The sequence below is a fragment of the Seriola aureovittata genome, chromosome 9 (assembly GCF_021018895.1).
Source record: "Seriola aureovittata isolate HTS-2021-v1 ecotype China chromosome 9, ASM2101889v1, whole genome shotgun sequence".
NCBI lineage: Eukaryota > Metazoa > Chordata > Actinopteri > Carangiformes > Carangidae > Seriola > Seriola aureovittata.
In genome coordinates this window covers 20,375,683-20,392,999 of record NC_079372.1, presented here as the reverse complement: position 1 = coordinate 20,392,999, position 17,317 = coordinate 20,375,683, and the positions used below count along the sequence as shown (strand labels likewise).

The following is a 17,317-nucleotide window of genomic DNA, read 5'->3' as shown; positions in this document are numbered from 1 at the left end:
GGTGTAAATGTCATGATGTCATGATAAAAAGAAGCTGGAATACAGAAATGCAAAAGTAGGTTTGACGCATTTTACAATCAGTGTCACAGTTACAGAGTTTGTCCACCAGAGGGCGCTGGCAGGAGGATTTTACAAGTGTAAAACATCTCAGTCAGTATCATTGTCACTTTAAGAACAGATTGTTCACAGTATGAGTACAGTACTGTATATATACATATAATATGGAAACTAGTGTCTCTCATATTCAAAAAAGCAACATTTTGGACATTAACAACATCTGACATAAAACCCATTGAAGTTCCGAGTTCAACACAGAGACTACAGGCTGCCTCATCATTTAATAACATACATGATAGTGGCAGACATATTAATTATAACACTGTATCTGAACAGGAACCCAGAACTACAGTGGGCTGAGTGTTTTCGGCGTGGTGCCAGCAGAGGGCAGCATTGCTCCAGGACAGAGCCAGGACGTCACTGTCACCTTTCAGCCCGACCACCCGTCTGTCAACTACTCTGACAGACTCACCATAGAGCTCATGAATAAGGTCAGCAGAACACACACACACCACACACACACACACACGCACACACACTTTAAGCCTTAATTACATTTCTTTACTCAACCTCACCTTGGCTTGATCACATGGTCCAGGTAAAACGCCGTCCTTACCGCACCCTGCATGTCCTCTGTTTAACACCGTGTGGTTTCTGTCTCTCAGAGTGAAGTGTGTGTGATGGACCTGAAGGGCGCCGCCTCTTCACATAACATGTATCTATATGGAGGAGACCTGCTGACTGTGCCCATCGAATCCCTCCTCCCTCCACTGACTCAGCTCACAGGTAGCAAAGCCTCCGTATTCCTCTCTTCCTCTTTCATATAGTCATCATTATTACAAATTCAGCTTTAGCATATTCTCTAAAAATCCTGAGAGCTCCAACTAGACAGGCGACTCAGGCAGAGAAAATCAAGACATTGACACTATAAAGATGACTAATAACTCCCAGACACATACCATAATTTATGCAAGCGGGGACAGCATATGTGAAGTAGTCATTTATGCTAATCATAGCATGCTAACAGCCCATGTGCTTGTCACCAGCAGTCACTACAATATCCATGTGTGAAAATACACACACTTATAATATAACATAAGTCACAGCAAATGTTTCTAAATCAAAGAACCAAAAACCAGATAAGACCTTGAGCTTTTCCAGGAGCTGTTGAGATATTTCAGTCTGGACCAAAGCGACCGACTGACACATATATGTTTCCATCTCTAGAGTTATGCCACTAGCATTACAAAATGGTTAAACAGGATGCAAATGAACTGTGCCAGAAAAAGCCCATTTGGTCTGGTTTTGTTGGCTTCAAAGTGACGTGGAGTATTATTAAATATTATTTGCAGTAAATGGGATAAAGCTGATCCTCTCTCTCTCTGTGTGTCCAGGAGAGTCCGAGGTGACGGAGAAGCCCAGCGTCCCTGTGCTAGTGACCCTGCGAGCTGGCCGCAGCGGGGGGGCTATCACCCCTGCAGTGAGGGAGCTGCATGTGGGCTGCATCTGCTCCACACAGCCCAGTAAGAAGGTACTGTGATGTCATCAGGAGCAACGGAGGCAATAGGTTCACACAGATGCAGGATGCAACTAACTGTGATGTGAGATGCATCATAAGAGGTTTTAATAGATTATTTCAGGGATAAACATCATAGAAACTTCACAATATCAATATCAATAAAATTCAATGTCATTATAATTCTGTAAATTAATGTCTTCATTATACAGCTGCTCTGTGCCGGATTCATTCCCCCAGCTGGTGTTGATCGTGTGTCTGTTTGGTCGTGTTTTTCTCTAGAGTGCCGAGTTTTACTGGGATAATGTGGCGTCCCTTCAGCAGCACGGCTTCAGTGTGGATCCCAGCAAAGGCGTTGTGGAGGCGGGCCACAAACGCACCATCACCGTCACCTGGACCCCTCAGAGCGGATACAAGGTGAGGAGGAGATGATTTTAGACAAGTTAGAACTTGAAGTTGTGTCAGTGGGGATTTGATGACTTCATACCTGATTTAAATCCAGTGTTTTAAGAACCTTTTCAGACACGTTTCAGTGTTGTAAAATAATATAAAATAATCACAAAAAAACCTGCTCGTTTACAGTGACATCTATAAATGTCAGTGTCATGTCGCCTATCAGAGTGTAAAATCTCTTTTTTTCAGCCTCTTCCTTCCTGATAAAGATTAAATCCTGGTGAAAACACTGAATTCTGGTCGATTTTCAAATAGAAATAGACACATTTTAAGTCAATAAATATAAATATTGACAACCTTCAATCACCATCTACATTCTAAATCCTGTATTAAGATGTCTGAACTTCACACTGTGTGTGTGCGTGCGTGCGTGTGTGTGTTTCAGCCCTATGAGGTGGTGCAGACATGTGTGCCTCTTACCTTGAAGGGGGATGAGAGGAACGTTTACAGAGTCACCTTGATGGCTTTGGTCTCCACAAACGCTGACTGACCTCTACACAACCTGGACGACAGCCAGTGGGGAAATCTGCTCACATACACACACACACAATTCATAAAGACGTGATACACTGTTTATACTGTATATGTAACAAGCAAAATGATATTAAAATAAATAGTGAGACACATATTTCTCAAACAGAGTGAGTCAGATATAGAGGAATATAACGATGACATTTTCAGTGACTATCCATTAAAACAACACAGTTTTGTTACAACAATCCATCTCCCTCCACCTTTGTGTAAAAGTGTCAGTTTTCAGTCATAGACTCGCAGTCATTCGTTCCATTATATAGTCCTGCTTCGGTCTCTGCACCCGCTGAGTTCTGGTTGGTGGTTTTGTATCTTTCCATTTCACATTTCTCATTTTCTTGGCAAATCAGTGGAAGAATCTACGTTACACATCTCTGATCTGCGTCATAGATCCCTTTAGGTTCAGCTCCTAACAAACAAATAACAGTGGATCAAGGCGGACATCCACTTGTAAAAGAAAAGCTGACTTATTAAAAGTGGAACACACCCCCATCAACCACTTCACTCATTTGTAACTTGAGTGAAGTGCTTCAATGCATGAACCTAATTCCACCACCAGGGTGTGTGTGTGTGTGATGCCAAGTGAGCCGCTGGTTAACCGTGTGTCAGCTGATGTGAGCCAGCAGATGTGTAAAGTACATACTGTATAACTGCTGGTACTGTACACATGAAGTGAAAGGAGACAGAGTTCACACTGAGGTCAGACAAGGTGCAGTGAAATGTGATCCAGAATGGGACCAGATTTTAAAGCAGATGAATGATGCTAAAAAAAGTTAAAACAGCGACTGGAACTATCGTGAAATCGTCGCAGGTGCCACAGTAACAGCAAAAGATGAAAACATACCTTTATTCTAAGTGGAAATGAGAATCAAATAAATATAGATTTTTATTGTGTACCAGGCTGAACAATTATCTTTAGCTAACCAAAGCGTTTATAAATTACCACAAATACAAAACATACAACATTACAGCCAGTTTATATACTCTATATATTACATAGTATTCCATATACTATATACAGTACTCTTTACAAAGTACTGCATTTCATCTTTACCCATTAACTGGTAAAGACGCTGAATCTCAGTTTTTAAATACAAAATACTGAATTCTGTACTATTGATTGATATATATATATTTTTTAAACTCAGTAATTAAATCTATCCCTTCTCTTAATATTAAGAAACTGGTCTTATGAAGTATCTTATGATACGAACATCAGTCAAAGAGGGCTGCGTTGAAAACCTCAGAATCAATAAAATAAGGTGTTCCACATTTTCATTTCATTTTTTCATTTCATTTTCACAGACCAAAAAACTTTAGATTAACTTCAAACTTCTTGCTATTTATTTTACTGTAACATTTTCTGCAAGTGGAAGAGCAAACACACACTTCCTCAGGTTTGTTTTTCAGTCACAGGTGTGACAGACTGTGGAGCAGCGGTTCTGATGTGACCCACATCTCTATCAGATGAACTCACGACCTGCGCTTCTTCATCAGCTGAACATTGTATGTCGTGCTCCAAATGTGTTTCTTTGAGATGGTTTTGAGGCGATGTTAAGAATTACTAAAAAAAACAGTGGATACTGTTACAACAGTTTCATACAGTTGAATTGTCAGTGTTTAGTTCAGATAGTCTTTTAGCTATTTTAGCCATTTATCCATGAGCTTTCGCAAATTAGTTGAATAATTACTTTTTATTTTAACTACTTGAGCTGTTCATCCATTAAGTGATTATTCCAGCTGTTTATTCGTTACCTTTGGCTGATCATTTTAAATGTTTATCTGGTACTTCTTAGCCAAAGAAGCAGCTTTTCAACTGCTTTCTTGCTGACTAGTTTTCATGACAAGATGTGGCTTTAGGTGGGGGTTGGTACAGCGCAGTCAGCCTATTGTAACTGGTACCTTACCGGGTATTGTGACAACAACTTTTTTTTCTTCTTTTTATTCTCTATTTTCTATATATTTTCCTCCTAAACACAATTTTTTTCAATACATTTTGATCAAATCATCATCATTTTTTTTTCAGAATTACTCCGTCTCATTTTAATCATTAAATTCTTCCAAAGATGAGAGCTCACTTGATAAACTGTACGTGACCAGGCCCCGTAGTAGATGTGTAACAGCAGATGTCAGTAATGCCTCAAAATGGACCAATGGGCTCTGACCTCTCTGGGAGATACATGCCGTAAGCATTTATCAGAGATTGTAGGAGATTATGCTAAATCAGATTACTGTACCCCAACCTGCCTATAAAAAGCAAGGTCATTATGAGCTTAGCCTCATGTAATGTCACTGGTTTTATGAAACGTATGAGATCATATTAGGCAATATTTGTATTGCCATTTTGCCTCTTTTTTTCTAATCTGATTTCTCCTCTTATCTCTCGCTAATACCGTGAGATAGTGCTACTTATGGTCCCTGCTTTACTGACGAGCGCTGTGTGAGCGTTTGTGCATCTCTGTCGGCCTATCTGTCTGTGAGCATTGTCACAGTCATTTTTGCACAGTGTACATATTTGTGTTGTATATATTTGTATTTTCTATAACATTTCTTCACATTTTTATTGTAAATATTTTATATATTTTTTTTATATCTATATGTAAGCTATCCGACCTTCTTGTTTTTATCTTTGTTTATATTTCTTTTCTTCTTACTATGTTTATTGTTATGCACCAAAACACCAAAGCAAATTCCTCGTATGTTAAAAACCTGATTCTGATTCTGGTTCTGATTCTGGTTCTGGTTCTGGTGTATGAACAGCCTGTGAATGTGACTTCACTAAACAGTCGCAGGGAAGTGAAGATGCTCAGAACAGTCGTCTTTCTTGCAGGTCACGCCCATGAATTTGAACATTCGAAATGAGACAAAACACCTTTACAGCCATTTTATTTGCAGATTATCATCATCACATAGTAAGTGGTATAAGTCATAAAAAGAATAAACTTGTGTTTACTACAAATAAAAATACAGAAATTATTGCGTTTTAATCTGTTTTTTTTTCATAGCGGCTTCAGTTTATATTTAATAACTAAATTGGAGCTTTCTTTGATACAGTTACAGGTACATCAAGGTGTGGACTGCTCTCTTTCCGCTCCCCTCATCAAAAGGCTGAATGCAGACAATAAGCTTTCTCCCCTGGGTGGTCTGAGGCTGTGCTAAAGAAGCTTCACAACACATGTATGCAGACAGGCAGGGGTGTATCCAGGGGCAACTAAATCTCAGCAGCATTAACCTGGGCAGATGAGTCCCGGTGGAAACCCACACCTAGAACACTGTCTGATACACACACACACACACAGGGACAGTGTTTTCAGCTCGTACCGTGTTTATCTACCACTTTTTTCTTAGTTAAGTAAATAAAAAGCTAAATTAGGTCTAATTTAATCCACCACCACCAATATGAACTACTCCCTTATGTACACCTGAGTTTTGGTGGGATTACACTCTCTCACACACCCCTCCATACACTACCGTACAATTACTATGGGGGATGCTCCTCTTGTAGGTGCACTAATGTGTGGTTACAGAGCTGAGGACAGTTCATACAGGATAGCAGGCCAGCTTCTTCCTACATGTTTGAGGTTAACACAATCATTTTAACCGACATGCTTTTTTCAAGGTGCAATCAGTTATTAAATTTCTGTTTATGTAAAAATGTGAATGTAAAGAGATGACAGCAAAACAGATCTGACACAAACACTTCATCCCCAAATGCTGTGCTGCAGTAGACAGAGCAGTGCCCTCTGAGGAGTGTTCTTCATGCTGCCTTCGTCTTCCCCCATCGGACCAGGTCTGTACCCACTCTGTTGTCCCAGAGGACGTCAAAGTGTTCCATGTCTCCAAGTAACGCCTCAACCCGCTGAGCATTAACGCGTCCTCTGAGCACTCTACCTAGACTACTGGAGATAATGATCAAGTCATCTATGTGCTGTAGTGATGGTCCACCCACAAACAGTCAGCCTGAACTAGAGTACTGGGACATCAGTTCATGAACCATAAATTAAGGCAAATGAGACAATCAAAAAAAAAAAAATCCATTTATTATATTGATCTAATTTATGATAGATTAATGACAGTTCAGGAATTACTAATGGATCAGTATAAATGATCCAACATAGATAATCAAATTATCATTGTAGGGGAAAATGTGAGTGTTAGGTTAGGCAATTATTTCTTAAGTTTTAATCTTCAAAGTAAAACTACAAGATCCAGTTTAGTCTCTAAAAAATATATTATATTGAATGTATATGCACTAAAGTTGTGTTTTGGATGCTTGCTGGCAGGGAAGTACATGCACCTCTGTAGTTAAATTTGTGGCGCAGTCTGGTTTGAATTGCAAATGAGACAGCTATTTGCTTGAAGTGGCAGTTGTATTGAAATGAAAGTCACATTTTCCTGGAGTTCTCAAACGTGTTCGTAGACACACAGTCACTTGAGGCCATATACACAGCCTGTCCAATTCAGTATGATCCCAGGGGCACATTTATTTAGGATTTAAGAATATACAGTGTGTCAAACGAGACAATATTGATAAAACCTAAGTGTGTACAATATTCATTCAAAATTTTAAATGAATAATTCATGGTAAATTTTATTGTGAAAGTAACCCCCAAAAACCTGTGGCACTGTGCAGACCAGTTTCAGAATGACTGGCATAAACATTGCCTGGTGTAGACAGGCCGTTGTTCTAACTCACTTTAACATAGAAAATGTTCGTTCTCGGGCCATATTTTTATTTTAACACTATAAATGAACAAAGTTGTAGAATTAAAAGCTGTGTTTTGCCAGGTAAATGTTATCTAGGTGCGCTGGTGTTACCAAAGATGGCAGTATTTCCTGATCTGTTGGAGTGGTCGCCGACCCTTCGCCGTGCGTTGTGACGCTGCCGTAACGTGGGGTTTCCCAGACCTGAGTGCAGGGTTACCGCGCCCATCTCTGCTGTTTGATGGCTGGAGGAAGAAGCGACTGAGATCCTGGCGTGAAGGAAGAAAAAAAGAGGGACGACGACGGTGGGAGAACAAGAAGGGATTTTTGCTTTGAGTTGGAGTTTGCGTTGAAACGGAAGAACACTCAAACGGGACTCTGACACGTCTATCTGGGTGAAACACCGCCTTGTCTCTGCGCCTCTGTGCCGGTGTGTCTCCCCCCTCGGCGGGTCAAAAACTGGGTTCGGGGAGTGCCGCTCCTCGGTAGCTAAACTAGCTAAATCTGAGCGCCTGGGCGGAGAGAGGAGAGACAAGATTTTGCCGTTTCCAGTCAATGTGATATAAACAACGGATACCCTCGACTGAAAGCGGGTAAGGATATGTATTGATATTTGAAATTGCGCTTCAGGAAATGCATTAAGTGTCTGTGCAGTTGGCTAGCCTGTCGAGCAGGGAGGATGAACGAAAGGGGTTAACTGGGTTGAGTAGCTCCTCCGTTAGAGTTAGCTGCTGTTAGCCTGCTGCTAGCTAGTCGTTGCTGCCAAGAGAGTGGGTGTGGGCCACTGTTGGAGAAACTTAACGCACTGCGTTAACCCAGGTGTCAATTAACTAGAACAATATTGAACTGATTTCATACCCAATATGTCTATCCGGCAACCAGGTAGTTAATGGGCACTGCTAGTGTTAAATAGCAGGTTAGTTGGTGACAGCTCGGTAGGTTAGCCAGCACCCCTCTCCAACGTCCGGGTATCTTTCTCCCTCTCTCAAGAAATAAGCTGTCTAGGTTAAACTGTATCGGCTGTGATTTAGTAGCCCATTTACCCCAGCAATATTTCAATACGGGATTCAACCAAGACGTAATATTTATCCCAGTTATTACCAACATTTTGGATGTGTAGGTCGGCTCACATTTTTTCACATCTTTGCTCTGTAGATGGCAAATGATTACCAGGTCGTACATTTGCCACTCTCAGTTTATTGTTGACAAACCCTGGACGAGCTGTTTAAGATGATTACACGGTTGCAACTTCTTGCACTTGCATAACTCAAACAAACATGAAGAGAGCTTGGATTTACTTCCACTCGTATTGAAAATTTGTAGCATCATGCAATTGTCAAGGAAGGGAGTCTAAAAATGGCTACTTCACCAACAGAATCACCACCACCCCCACTATTCTGTAGCCAGTCCATACAAGTTAGCCAGCAGTGGCCACAGCCTACGTTTCCAGCCTGGTATGGCTGATCTGGGTGTGTATATCCCGAACATGGCAGCCAGAACAATTTGCCTGTAGTGAATATCAACGGTGTTGTTGTTGATTGCCGCTTTTATGTAAAACTCATGCATTGAAGCGTTAATATTTGCCTTGCTAAAATTATTTACGTAATGCCGAATATCTCAGCTGTGGGCACTTATTTGACAGGCTCTGTTTAAACGGGTTAGTTGAACTCTCCGCGTTTAATTCAGCGAATCGAAACCAAACCATCACGGATTATAGCCACTGTATGTCACAGCTAATGTTATATGTTCACATTCCCACGTTTAGTCTGCAGAGTCAGCCATCCAGCCGTCCACTGATTGTGCTGAGAAGGAAATGGCTTATTCGTTATCGCAGCTCATCCCGAGAATACTCAAAGCATAAAAAAAATGAATTTGCATTTATCGCCAAGCCTTGACTCTTGATCGCATGGGGGGAAAATGACAATAAGCGCCGCTGTGGACCGGTTAGTGGCAATAGCCATTTTAGTTTCCCGAGTGCCAAACCGGCGTCAGTTTGCGAGCTACACAGTTCGGCCTTAATTTGAACTTCTTCTTTTAATGATGTGAAAACGAGATAGTCTAATTGGATTTTAACAATCTGTTTATCTCGATCACGGGTCTGTTGCAGGGCAAGTTGTTAGCAGCTACAGTAACCATGCCCCACCGGGCCGCGCTGCTCTGTAGTATTTCAAGCTCTGGCCCGGAAAACGGGCACGTTTTTTTTCTTTCTTTAATCTCCGATGTAGCATCAAATCCTGGTCAACACACCGACGTAAGGTGTAAGAATAGAAGAGAGGAGATCGGAGATTTTTATTTAGTGGCAAACATTTCGAAAGATGGTTTAGCAACGAGCCAGACGTGCTGTCGCAGGAAGCCGAGCTGAGCGCCTCCTCCAGCACCGAGGCAAGATATATGTAGCCTACCGCTTTGACGAAGTTATTGACCAGCAGTGTTGAGATTTTTTTGCATCTAAAGAATTCATTTCTGAAAATAGCCGATTTCTATTCGTTTCGGGAAATTTTCATCGTTTCTTAAAAGAGGTATTTACTGGTTCACAAAGATGAATTCATTTCGCCAGTGTGCCCCCTCCCTCCGCCTCCTCGAATGAATGGGTTCCTGTATTCAGGGCCCAAGCAGCTGCAATGAACAAGATGGCGTTCAAAGCCTTTTTCATCACCGCTTTTTCTCAGACTGAGAGAGACAGCTGCCGAGCATCGGATGGGTTCAGGCTTGGCAGGAAAGATTTCTTTGATTTTCCCCCTATAGTAAAAATGTACAGAATGTATTTGTATTAAAAACGTTTTAAAGCTGATGGGATTCCTGCTCAGATTAATCTAATATGTGCACCTTAGATACAGGACAACATGGTGGGGAAGGGATGTTGTACATCTTGACTATGAACCTGAATACCAGGGAATATGGCAACTATGATAAATATTTGTGTGATTTATATTAAATAAACATTTGAATGAAATGTTTTTGATATTAAGTTTGATGTTTCATTTGAAGCATCTGTAACCACACCTTAGGAAAATGGGACATATTTTTCTTAATTCTGACTGGAAATCACAGTTAAATGTTACTGCAAAAATGTCTATAAATTAAAAATAAAATCTAAACAGACGTTTTGTTCAGGTTTTAGATCCAGTGTTTTTTCCACTTTTTCACATTTTTTTTACTTTAGTCAAAACTCATCATTTGAAGAACTTTATTTGGAAACTTAACCTTTTCTGTATGATGTTATATGTCACTGAAATTGAGTTTGCTGATTATTTCTCTGTGAATGAACTGGTCCAGCACTTTAGTCTTTTAGTCTAACTGCTTCACCTTTTTATCCACTGCAGATAAAATATACATAGCATCGGATTGAGCATGTTTAAAGTTTGTTTCAGTAATAGTTTTGGTTTGAGAACAACCTGTAAGCACATCCAGCAGCATCCAATTATCAAACTTATCATAGAACATCGTTCCATTTAATGTTAGCTAGATTGTGTGTTCTGGATGTTACCCACACTGACACCTAGAATGTATTTGGCACTGTGTTCAGTGGCCCTGGTGGACAGTGATGGCATAATGTGCGGGCATTTCTGAAAAACTGTTGATGCCTCTGTGATGATACAAGTGGTGGATGACAAGCTTGTCTGACTGCCTTCATAGCAGTAATGTGTGTCTGAAGGACATTTGTCCCTGGGTTTGTACACAGCAGAGCTTGTCAGTAGGATGAGTGTCACCACCATATAATGACCATGTGTTTAAAACCTGTAGTCATTAGTCTTTCGCGCTGGGAGTGTGTGGGGTGGGGGGGCTTTTGTTTTTAAATAAGGATTTTCATCCCGCTCATGTATTTTTTTTAATCTGCAAATGCAGGATATGAATGGGATTAAATTCTTAGTCTGTGGATTTCACTCTTTGGGATTATATGGCTTTGGTCAGTGATAGTGCTGATTTTTATTCACCTCTGGTATGATCCTGTTTTTAACTGTTTGTCCACTAAGCATCTTTAAAAAGCAGAAAAGTACTGAGCGGCTTTACGAACAAACACCTGAAAAAACATTGGCATCTTGAGTACCCAGCTCTATGTTACTGCAGATACATTTTATAGATATTGAGACCATGTACTATCTTGTACAGTGAACTATACACAATTAACATAGTAAGGTAAGTGTAGTAATAGCTGCCTTAACATGTTTCTACTCATTTAACAGTGGCAATGCTTGGTCATTTCTAATGTGGCGGCAGAGGTGTTTCAAATAAACATGGCTGCACTGAGTTCACATTAGCCGTAGCAACTGACAGTTGTAGAGAGGTCAATTGTAGCTCGTCCAAACCAAGGCGCCTAAAGTAACTCATGTAACCTTAGCAGAAATATATTAAACAGAAATGAAGAACAATCTTAAAGCTTGTCAGTGTGAATCTGTAAATCCCACAGTCTGAAACATTTACATATACGAAGCTCATATCTTGTGTCAGTTACATTTGTTAGTTGAAATACCCCATTTTCGACTGCAATATCAGCACCATGTCTTTTGTCATTTTATAAAAGCGAGCGTGTTGGATGTGTCTATAAACATTGGAAAAAGCAGTGTGGCTTCAGGTGGTAAACTATCCTGTCTTTAGGGTTAGGGCCAGTTTTTCTAGTATAGTTAACAATATATTTCATCAGTCTGTTTTGTATTGGCCTCCAAGTACCATATTCCCATTTAGGATGAGCTTACCAACAGTGTGGCCAAAGTACCACCACACAATTGACGCCTTGCTACCTAGTTTATCGAGAATTGCTCTTTACGTTTAAGATTTTCATTTTAGGTGATGACGTTTGAGGTTTCCTCAGACGTAGCACTCTTGTCTTTCTGCCCAACTTTTATCACCCAAACAACAACATTTAGCGAACTCAACCAGCCCCGCTGCAATTGAGGGAAGTGGCCTGTCGATTCCTGAAAGACCGCCATAGGATTGGTTAGAAATAACTTCCTCTGTTTGATTTGATCGATGTTCATACATTGTCTAGCAATGTAACTTTTCAACAGTATATTTTCTTATTGAGGAACTGTTTCTACTGTGTCCAGTGGTTTTATTGTTTGTATAACCTATTAGAAACACTAGACAAAAAATATTGAATGAAAAAACAACTGTCATTATTGTTCAACCCAAGTCGGGTCATATTACATCTTTGGAAATCCAACATGCAGACACATTTGCAAGTCACTCATGTGTCTGATACCACAGGAAGGCATGAAGAGGCACTGGTGTTCAGGTGTAACTTCAGATGTGTGACCATATCAAGATGTAGAGAACATAGGATGCACTGTACACATTGTAATGTTTTGCATATGCGCATAGTTAGTAAATGATAACAGTACTGAGATATGCTCTTTTTGTAAGTAAATATTAACCAAAAAATGTGCATATTCCTGAATATTTACGAGGATGTTGTTCCATAAGTATTTTTTTTTTATCTTTGCCTTCTTTCTTTTTCCTGCTGTGCCAAAAAATACCAAACTATGACCCCACAGCTGTAATACATATTGAACCCTGAATTTTACATGGAGTTAAACATGCATTGTCTTCCCAATGAGCTCTAATAAAATAGCCTTTTGCAGTTTTCTTTTGTAACTTTGATGATGCAAGTCAGCTTTGTACCCTCCTGTGCTGTGATTTGCAGAAAGTGGCATTGATGAGCCCAGTGCCTCTTTTAACTCTAAATTTGACCATATCCAAGCATTCAGAGGTGGAAGCACATCTTTATCATTTTAAAACGAAAAAGAACTGACATTTTTGAGAGGCAGAGTAGAGAACGTGTTCTGAAGGGAAAGCGGTCGCATGTCGTTCCACTGTGGTTAAGTGTCTGAACACTCAGTTTTCTGTAAAACATCTATTTTCCTGGTTCCTTATTACATAATTTTAGTGCTGGAAAAAACACCCAAGACAGCATGTCTACTAATACATGAGCCTTGGCTTATCCATTGTTCTCTGCTCTTGAAGGCAGAGCTCTCTTCGTCCACAATGGTATCGTCATCAACAAGCTTATTCTTGTGTCTTAATTTAAATGGACCATTAGTGGTGGCCTCTACATTATGGTTTCCATTACTTTACTCTTGGGTCTGGCGCGATGTGGTTAAGCAATCTAAATCCCTTTTCCTCTTCACTCTCCAAGCTTCCTACAGAACACAGCTGAAAGAGATTCATCAGGATTTGTGTTGCGCATCCATAGGCAAATGTAGGGCTACAGATTGTCTGTCGGTACAGTTGTATTTTGAACAATACTTTAAGCTGTCGAAGGAGTTTGTCAAAAGATCTGCTACCAGATTAATACCTGTATCCAGTAATAATGATAATCAGTTGAGCTGTATTAGTTATATCCACACACCATCAAATGTGTTATTTTTAACCCAGAGTGCCAGAGGAAGGCGTAGGGCTTCAGGCTACTGTTTTCAAAATCAAATTTGGCATTTACTCATATGTCTTCAAGTATGGCAGTTGGTGCAAACGCCAGTACTCTAACAACAACAAGAGGTCTTTCCCTCTACACCCGAACAATTTGGAGTTTGCATGCCGCAGTAAAAGACTGATGATGATGCTGGTAATAACTCCAACAGTGGGGTTAAATAAAACTATTGTACAAACAGATTCAAATGGGACTAAAGGGAAATTGTCAGAATACATATTTAGCATACAGCCGGCCACCCTGCTGTTTAACAGTTCCCACAACATGCCCAGTCCATATCAAACTGTTTGATATTTCCAATTCTTTGACAGTGGAATAAAAAAAGGCAACACAGGCTTTGACTGCACTGAAAGTTACATCTAAATAATACTGGAGGAAGAAAATCCTAGCATGTTCCCATCACAGGAAGTTTTCCAGGATCCATGAAACCTTTTTTTTTTTTTTTTTTAACTTAACCTGCGTCCTATCTGGAGGAGCCTGGGTCTAAATTTAGTATCTGAGCCATCGTTTTGTCTAACAAAAAGTCCCTGCACCAGAGGTAGTACATCCTAATGGCCCTAATGTTGTATTGAGTGATGGTGATGGTCAAACACAAAACCCAAAGCTGCTACAACTTGTGTACAGCATTCATTTACATAGTAAGCAAGTACTGGGTGCCAGCAGTATTTAGTATCATTATTAGGATGAGGAATGGACATTTCTTGCCATGTTTATTAGCATTAAAAACAAAGTTATACATCAAATTTTTAAGTAATCTACAATTGGATTAAAAAAAAAAGTGAGTGAACGATGAATTTATGAAGTTCCAAAATTACTTTGTAATCTATTTTATTGCGTGAGAAATGTATTTTAGACATTATATAGTGGCATATTCTGTATTTCACTACTTGGCCATGAATATATGACTACTGCAGGTCCTTTCAGTTATTCTCCTTTAATTAATCTGTACTGTGAAAGTTTTGACCAAAGGCCTGAGACGATGGCGGCGACTGAGACCCAAAATATTTGTATTGTTAGTGGTGAAAACAGGACATATCCTACATTTTGAATGTCATATACTACCAGCATTTCTGTCAAGTAATGCTGCCCTCCTGCTGTGCGAGCCCACCAATAATCACATCATACACACAAATAATTTCTAGCACAGACCACATGTGACCAGGTTTAGCTGTGATTTCTCCCTCTCTGCAGGTCAAACGCCTGTATCTGTATGAGTCAATGCAAACCTCCTTTACAACAGTCCTCCTGTCCAGGGTTGAAGAAAGGTGTGGCACAGGTTGCCATGTAGTAACCTAAATCACTGTAACGATCAAATAAATGGGTATTATTTTAATGATATATACATTAGTCAATAAATAACAGATTCCCCAAAGAGAGAGAAACAGAAAATGGGCACTTATCAGCAAGCAAGAGAAAACAGATGCACTGCATGTATGGTCAAGAGGACAGAAGTGAAACCGAAAACTAACTTTTATTTGGTAATTCTGTAAGTCTATGGAACCAGTTGACAGAATGGTGTCTCAGCCAACAACCAGAGATTAACCTGTGACTGCTGTGACACATGACACCTCCAAATTTTGGACCATTCCTATCATAAGCAAAGCATTAGAAATATCAAACAATGTCCGAGTCGCAACATTTTGGGAAACATCACACAACGTTTTGACAAGATCCATGCTAAATATGTATTCTGACAATTTCACTTTAGTCCCACTTTTGACCTGTTTTTATACAAGTGTTTTTTTATACAGGAATACACTAAACATTTGTGTTCCTGAATCTCTGTTTTGTTAAGCACGCTAGCTTGTTTGTCTATTTTGTTATGATTTGTTTTTTCTCTCCCTGAGCTATCCCCTGGGTCAACATAACAAAGGAAACTCTGCCTAATGTTTGCAGTGTGTGATTTGTGTGTAGTTTGACTGTAGGTGCTGTTATGTATCCATAGCTTGTCACCACTGGCCAAAAGGTCTCGGCTAATGTTTTGAATAGTCAAAGTAAGTGGCACCGGGGCCGCTTAATGACCCACACACAGGCCTGTCACCACTCAGACGCTGTGTAACCCTGCCGAAAGCCCGTCACAGGCCCTCGCAGTACTTTGCATGCCAACATCTGCTCTGCCTCGTACAGAGACCGCCTCTGTGTCTATTTACATTCTAGCCCTTACATTTGACTGCCACAAGGAAAATGTGACCAAACCTGAAAACCGAGATGACGGGGAAAGACTGGCCAATATTAGTGAGATTTCTTCCTCTTTAAAGCAAGAAAGGCCATAGTCACTTGAGCAAAAGAGTGGGCTAGCTGTCATGTGACTCTTCACACACACTTGCTCTTCTCTTGGAAGCTCGGAGAGAAAGATGGGGGAGGGGTATGATTATTAATGCAATCAAAGGAGTGTATTTTATGTTTTAAATAAAGTCATGCTTTTGGCTTTGGGCTAGCCTGACCCTTTTTCCTTTTTTTTCTTTTCCTATTTTAATCTAACTCATTCATTTCCCTGTATGAAAAGCTGGTTGTGCAGCTGTCCAAAGCACAAAACATACCTTTGTTAATGTATGTGACTTGTTTTCTTTTGCCAGCCAACACTACTTCAAGGCTGTGGAATCTGTTTTGCTTAAGCCTTTTTCTGGGAGTTGCTTTTTTTTGTTTTTTCCTTGTTGTGGTGGTCAGAGAATTGTATTGCACACCAGCTTATATTGAATCATACTGTCAGATATTTTTTGTTTTCATTTAGTGAGTTTTATTATCCTGTTTTTAATCACTTATTTTACAACAGCAAGTGTCTGCTGTTCCTACCAGTGATGCACCCTGTCTAGTAAGAGCACACCGCATCATGGAATGTTTTACTAATCAATCAATTAAACTCTACTGTCACTCCCATTGATGTTATGTCCCCAATCACCAGACATTAACCCACAGCAGGCAGCTGCACAGAGAGAGCACATATAAAATTATACCCAGTTAAAGCGACAGATCTACTTTAGTAATGTTTGTAGGTAGGCCCAAACCTTTTATGTCATAGTGGAGCAGCTGTGTAAAAGGAGTATTTTTTATGTTGAAAACTTTGATTCATTTGTCGATTTTGTGTATGTGCTTGTCTCTGGGTCTCATGGGTAACACCTGCATTGAACCATTTATACTCGCATTATTACATTTACTTCTACAGGCGAGTTAGAGTCACCATGTTACCAAACCATGAGCCCATTAAAAAAAAAATCTATGAAGTGGCAAAATAAGGTTTAATTTGATTCGTTAATCTGTGTACTTTCAGTAACAGAAGGTCAAGGTAACTTAGGGTTGCAACAGTAGTCAGTGTTAATAGTGTTACATGGTGTTCGAGGCACATGCCGATTGCCCACTGGCCCCACTGTCTTTTCTTTTTTCTTTTTTTTTTAGACATAAATTTTTGCCTGTCAGTGGAATTTCCCAAGTTCAACAAATAAAAAAAAATTAATTTCTGAAATACTAGTTATCAATACTTGGTTGGACTACAATTATAAACTGAGTCGCATCACAGAGTAGCGGAGCCTTACCATGTGACGAGAGGACAGTTGACCGACAAGACAATTTGGTGTCAAATTGAAAAGTGAAATTATTTTGGGATTTAAACCAAATGCCAAAAGGGAACCTGATAA

The 17,317-nt window shown here is 39.9% G+C and overlaps 2 protein-coding genes across 4 annotated transcripts in view; both read left to right on the top strand.

Annotated features, from left to right (window-relative positions):
* Window positions 1-5,533, top strand: part of cfap74 (cilia and flagella associated protein 74) — a 52,113-nt gene extending 46,580 nt beyond the window's left edge. For all 3 annotated transcript variants that reach the window (XM_056385818.1, XM_056385817.1, XM_056385819.1), the window contains 5 exons: window positions 394-548; window positions 723-843; window positions 1,452-1,588; window positions 1,856-1,990; window positions 2,412-5,533. In XM_056385818.1, coding sequence (XP_056241793.1) covers window positions 394-548; window positions 723-843; window positions 1,452-1,588; window positions 1,856-1,990; window positions 2,412-2,516 — 653 coding nt within the window. In that variant the 3' untranslated portion in view covers window positions 2,517-5,533. The remainder of the gene's footprint in view (window positions 1-393; window positions 549-722; window positions 844-1,451; window positions 1,589-1,855; window positions 1,991-2,411) is intronic.
* Window positions 5,534-7,464: 1,931 nt separating this feature from the next.
* The window catches only part of LOC130174481 (guanine nucleotide-binding protein G(I)/G(S)/G(T) subunit beta-1), a 35,451-nt gene continuing 25,598 nt past the window's right edge, over window positions 7,465-17,317 (top strand). Inside the window, exon 1 of the mRNA XM_056384317.1 lies at window positions 7,465-7,854. The gene's annotated coding sequence lies outside the window, so the exon portion shown is untranslated. The remainder of the gene's footprint in view (window positions 7,855-17,317) is intronic.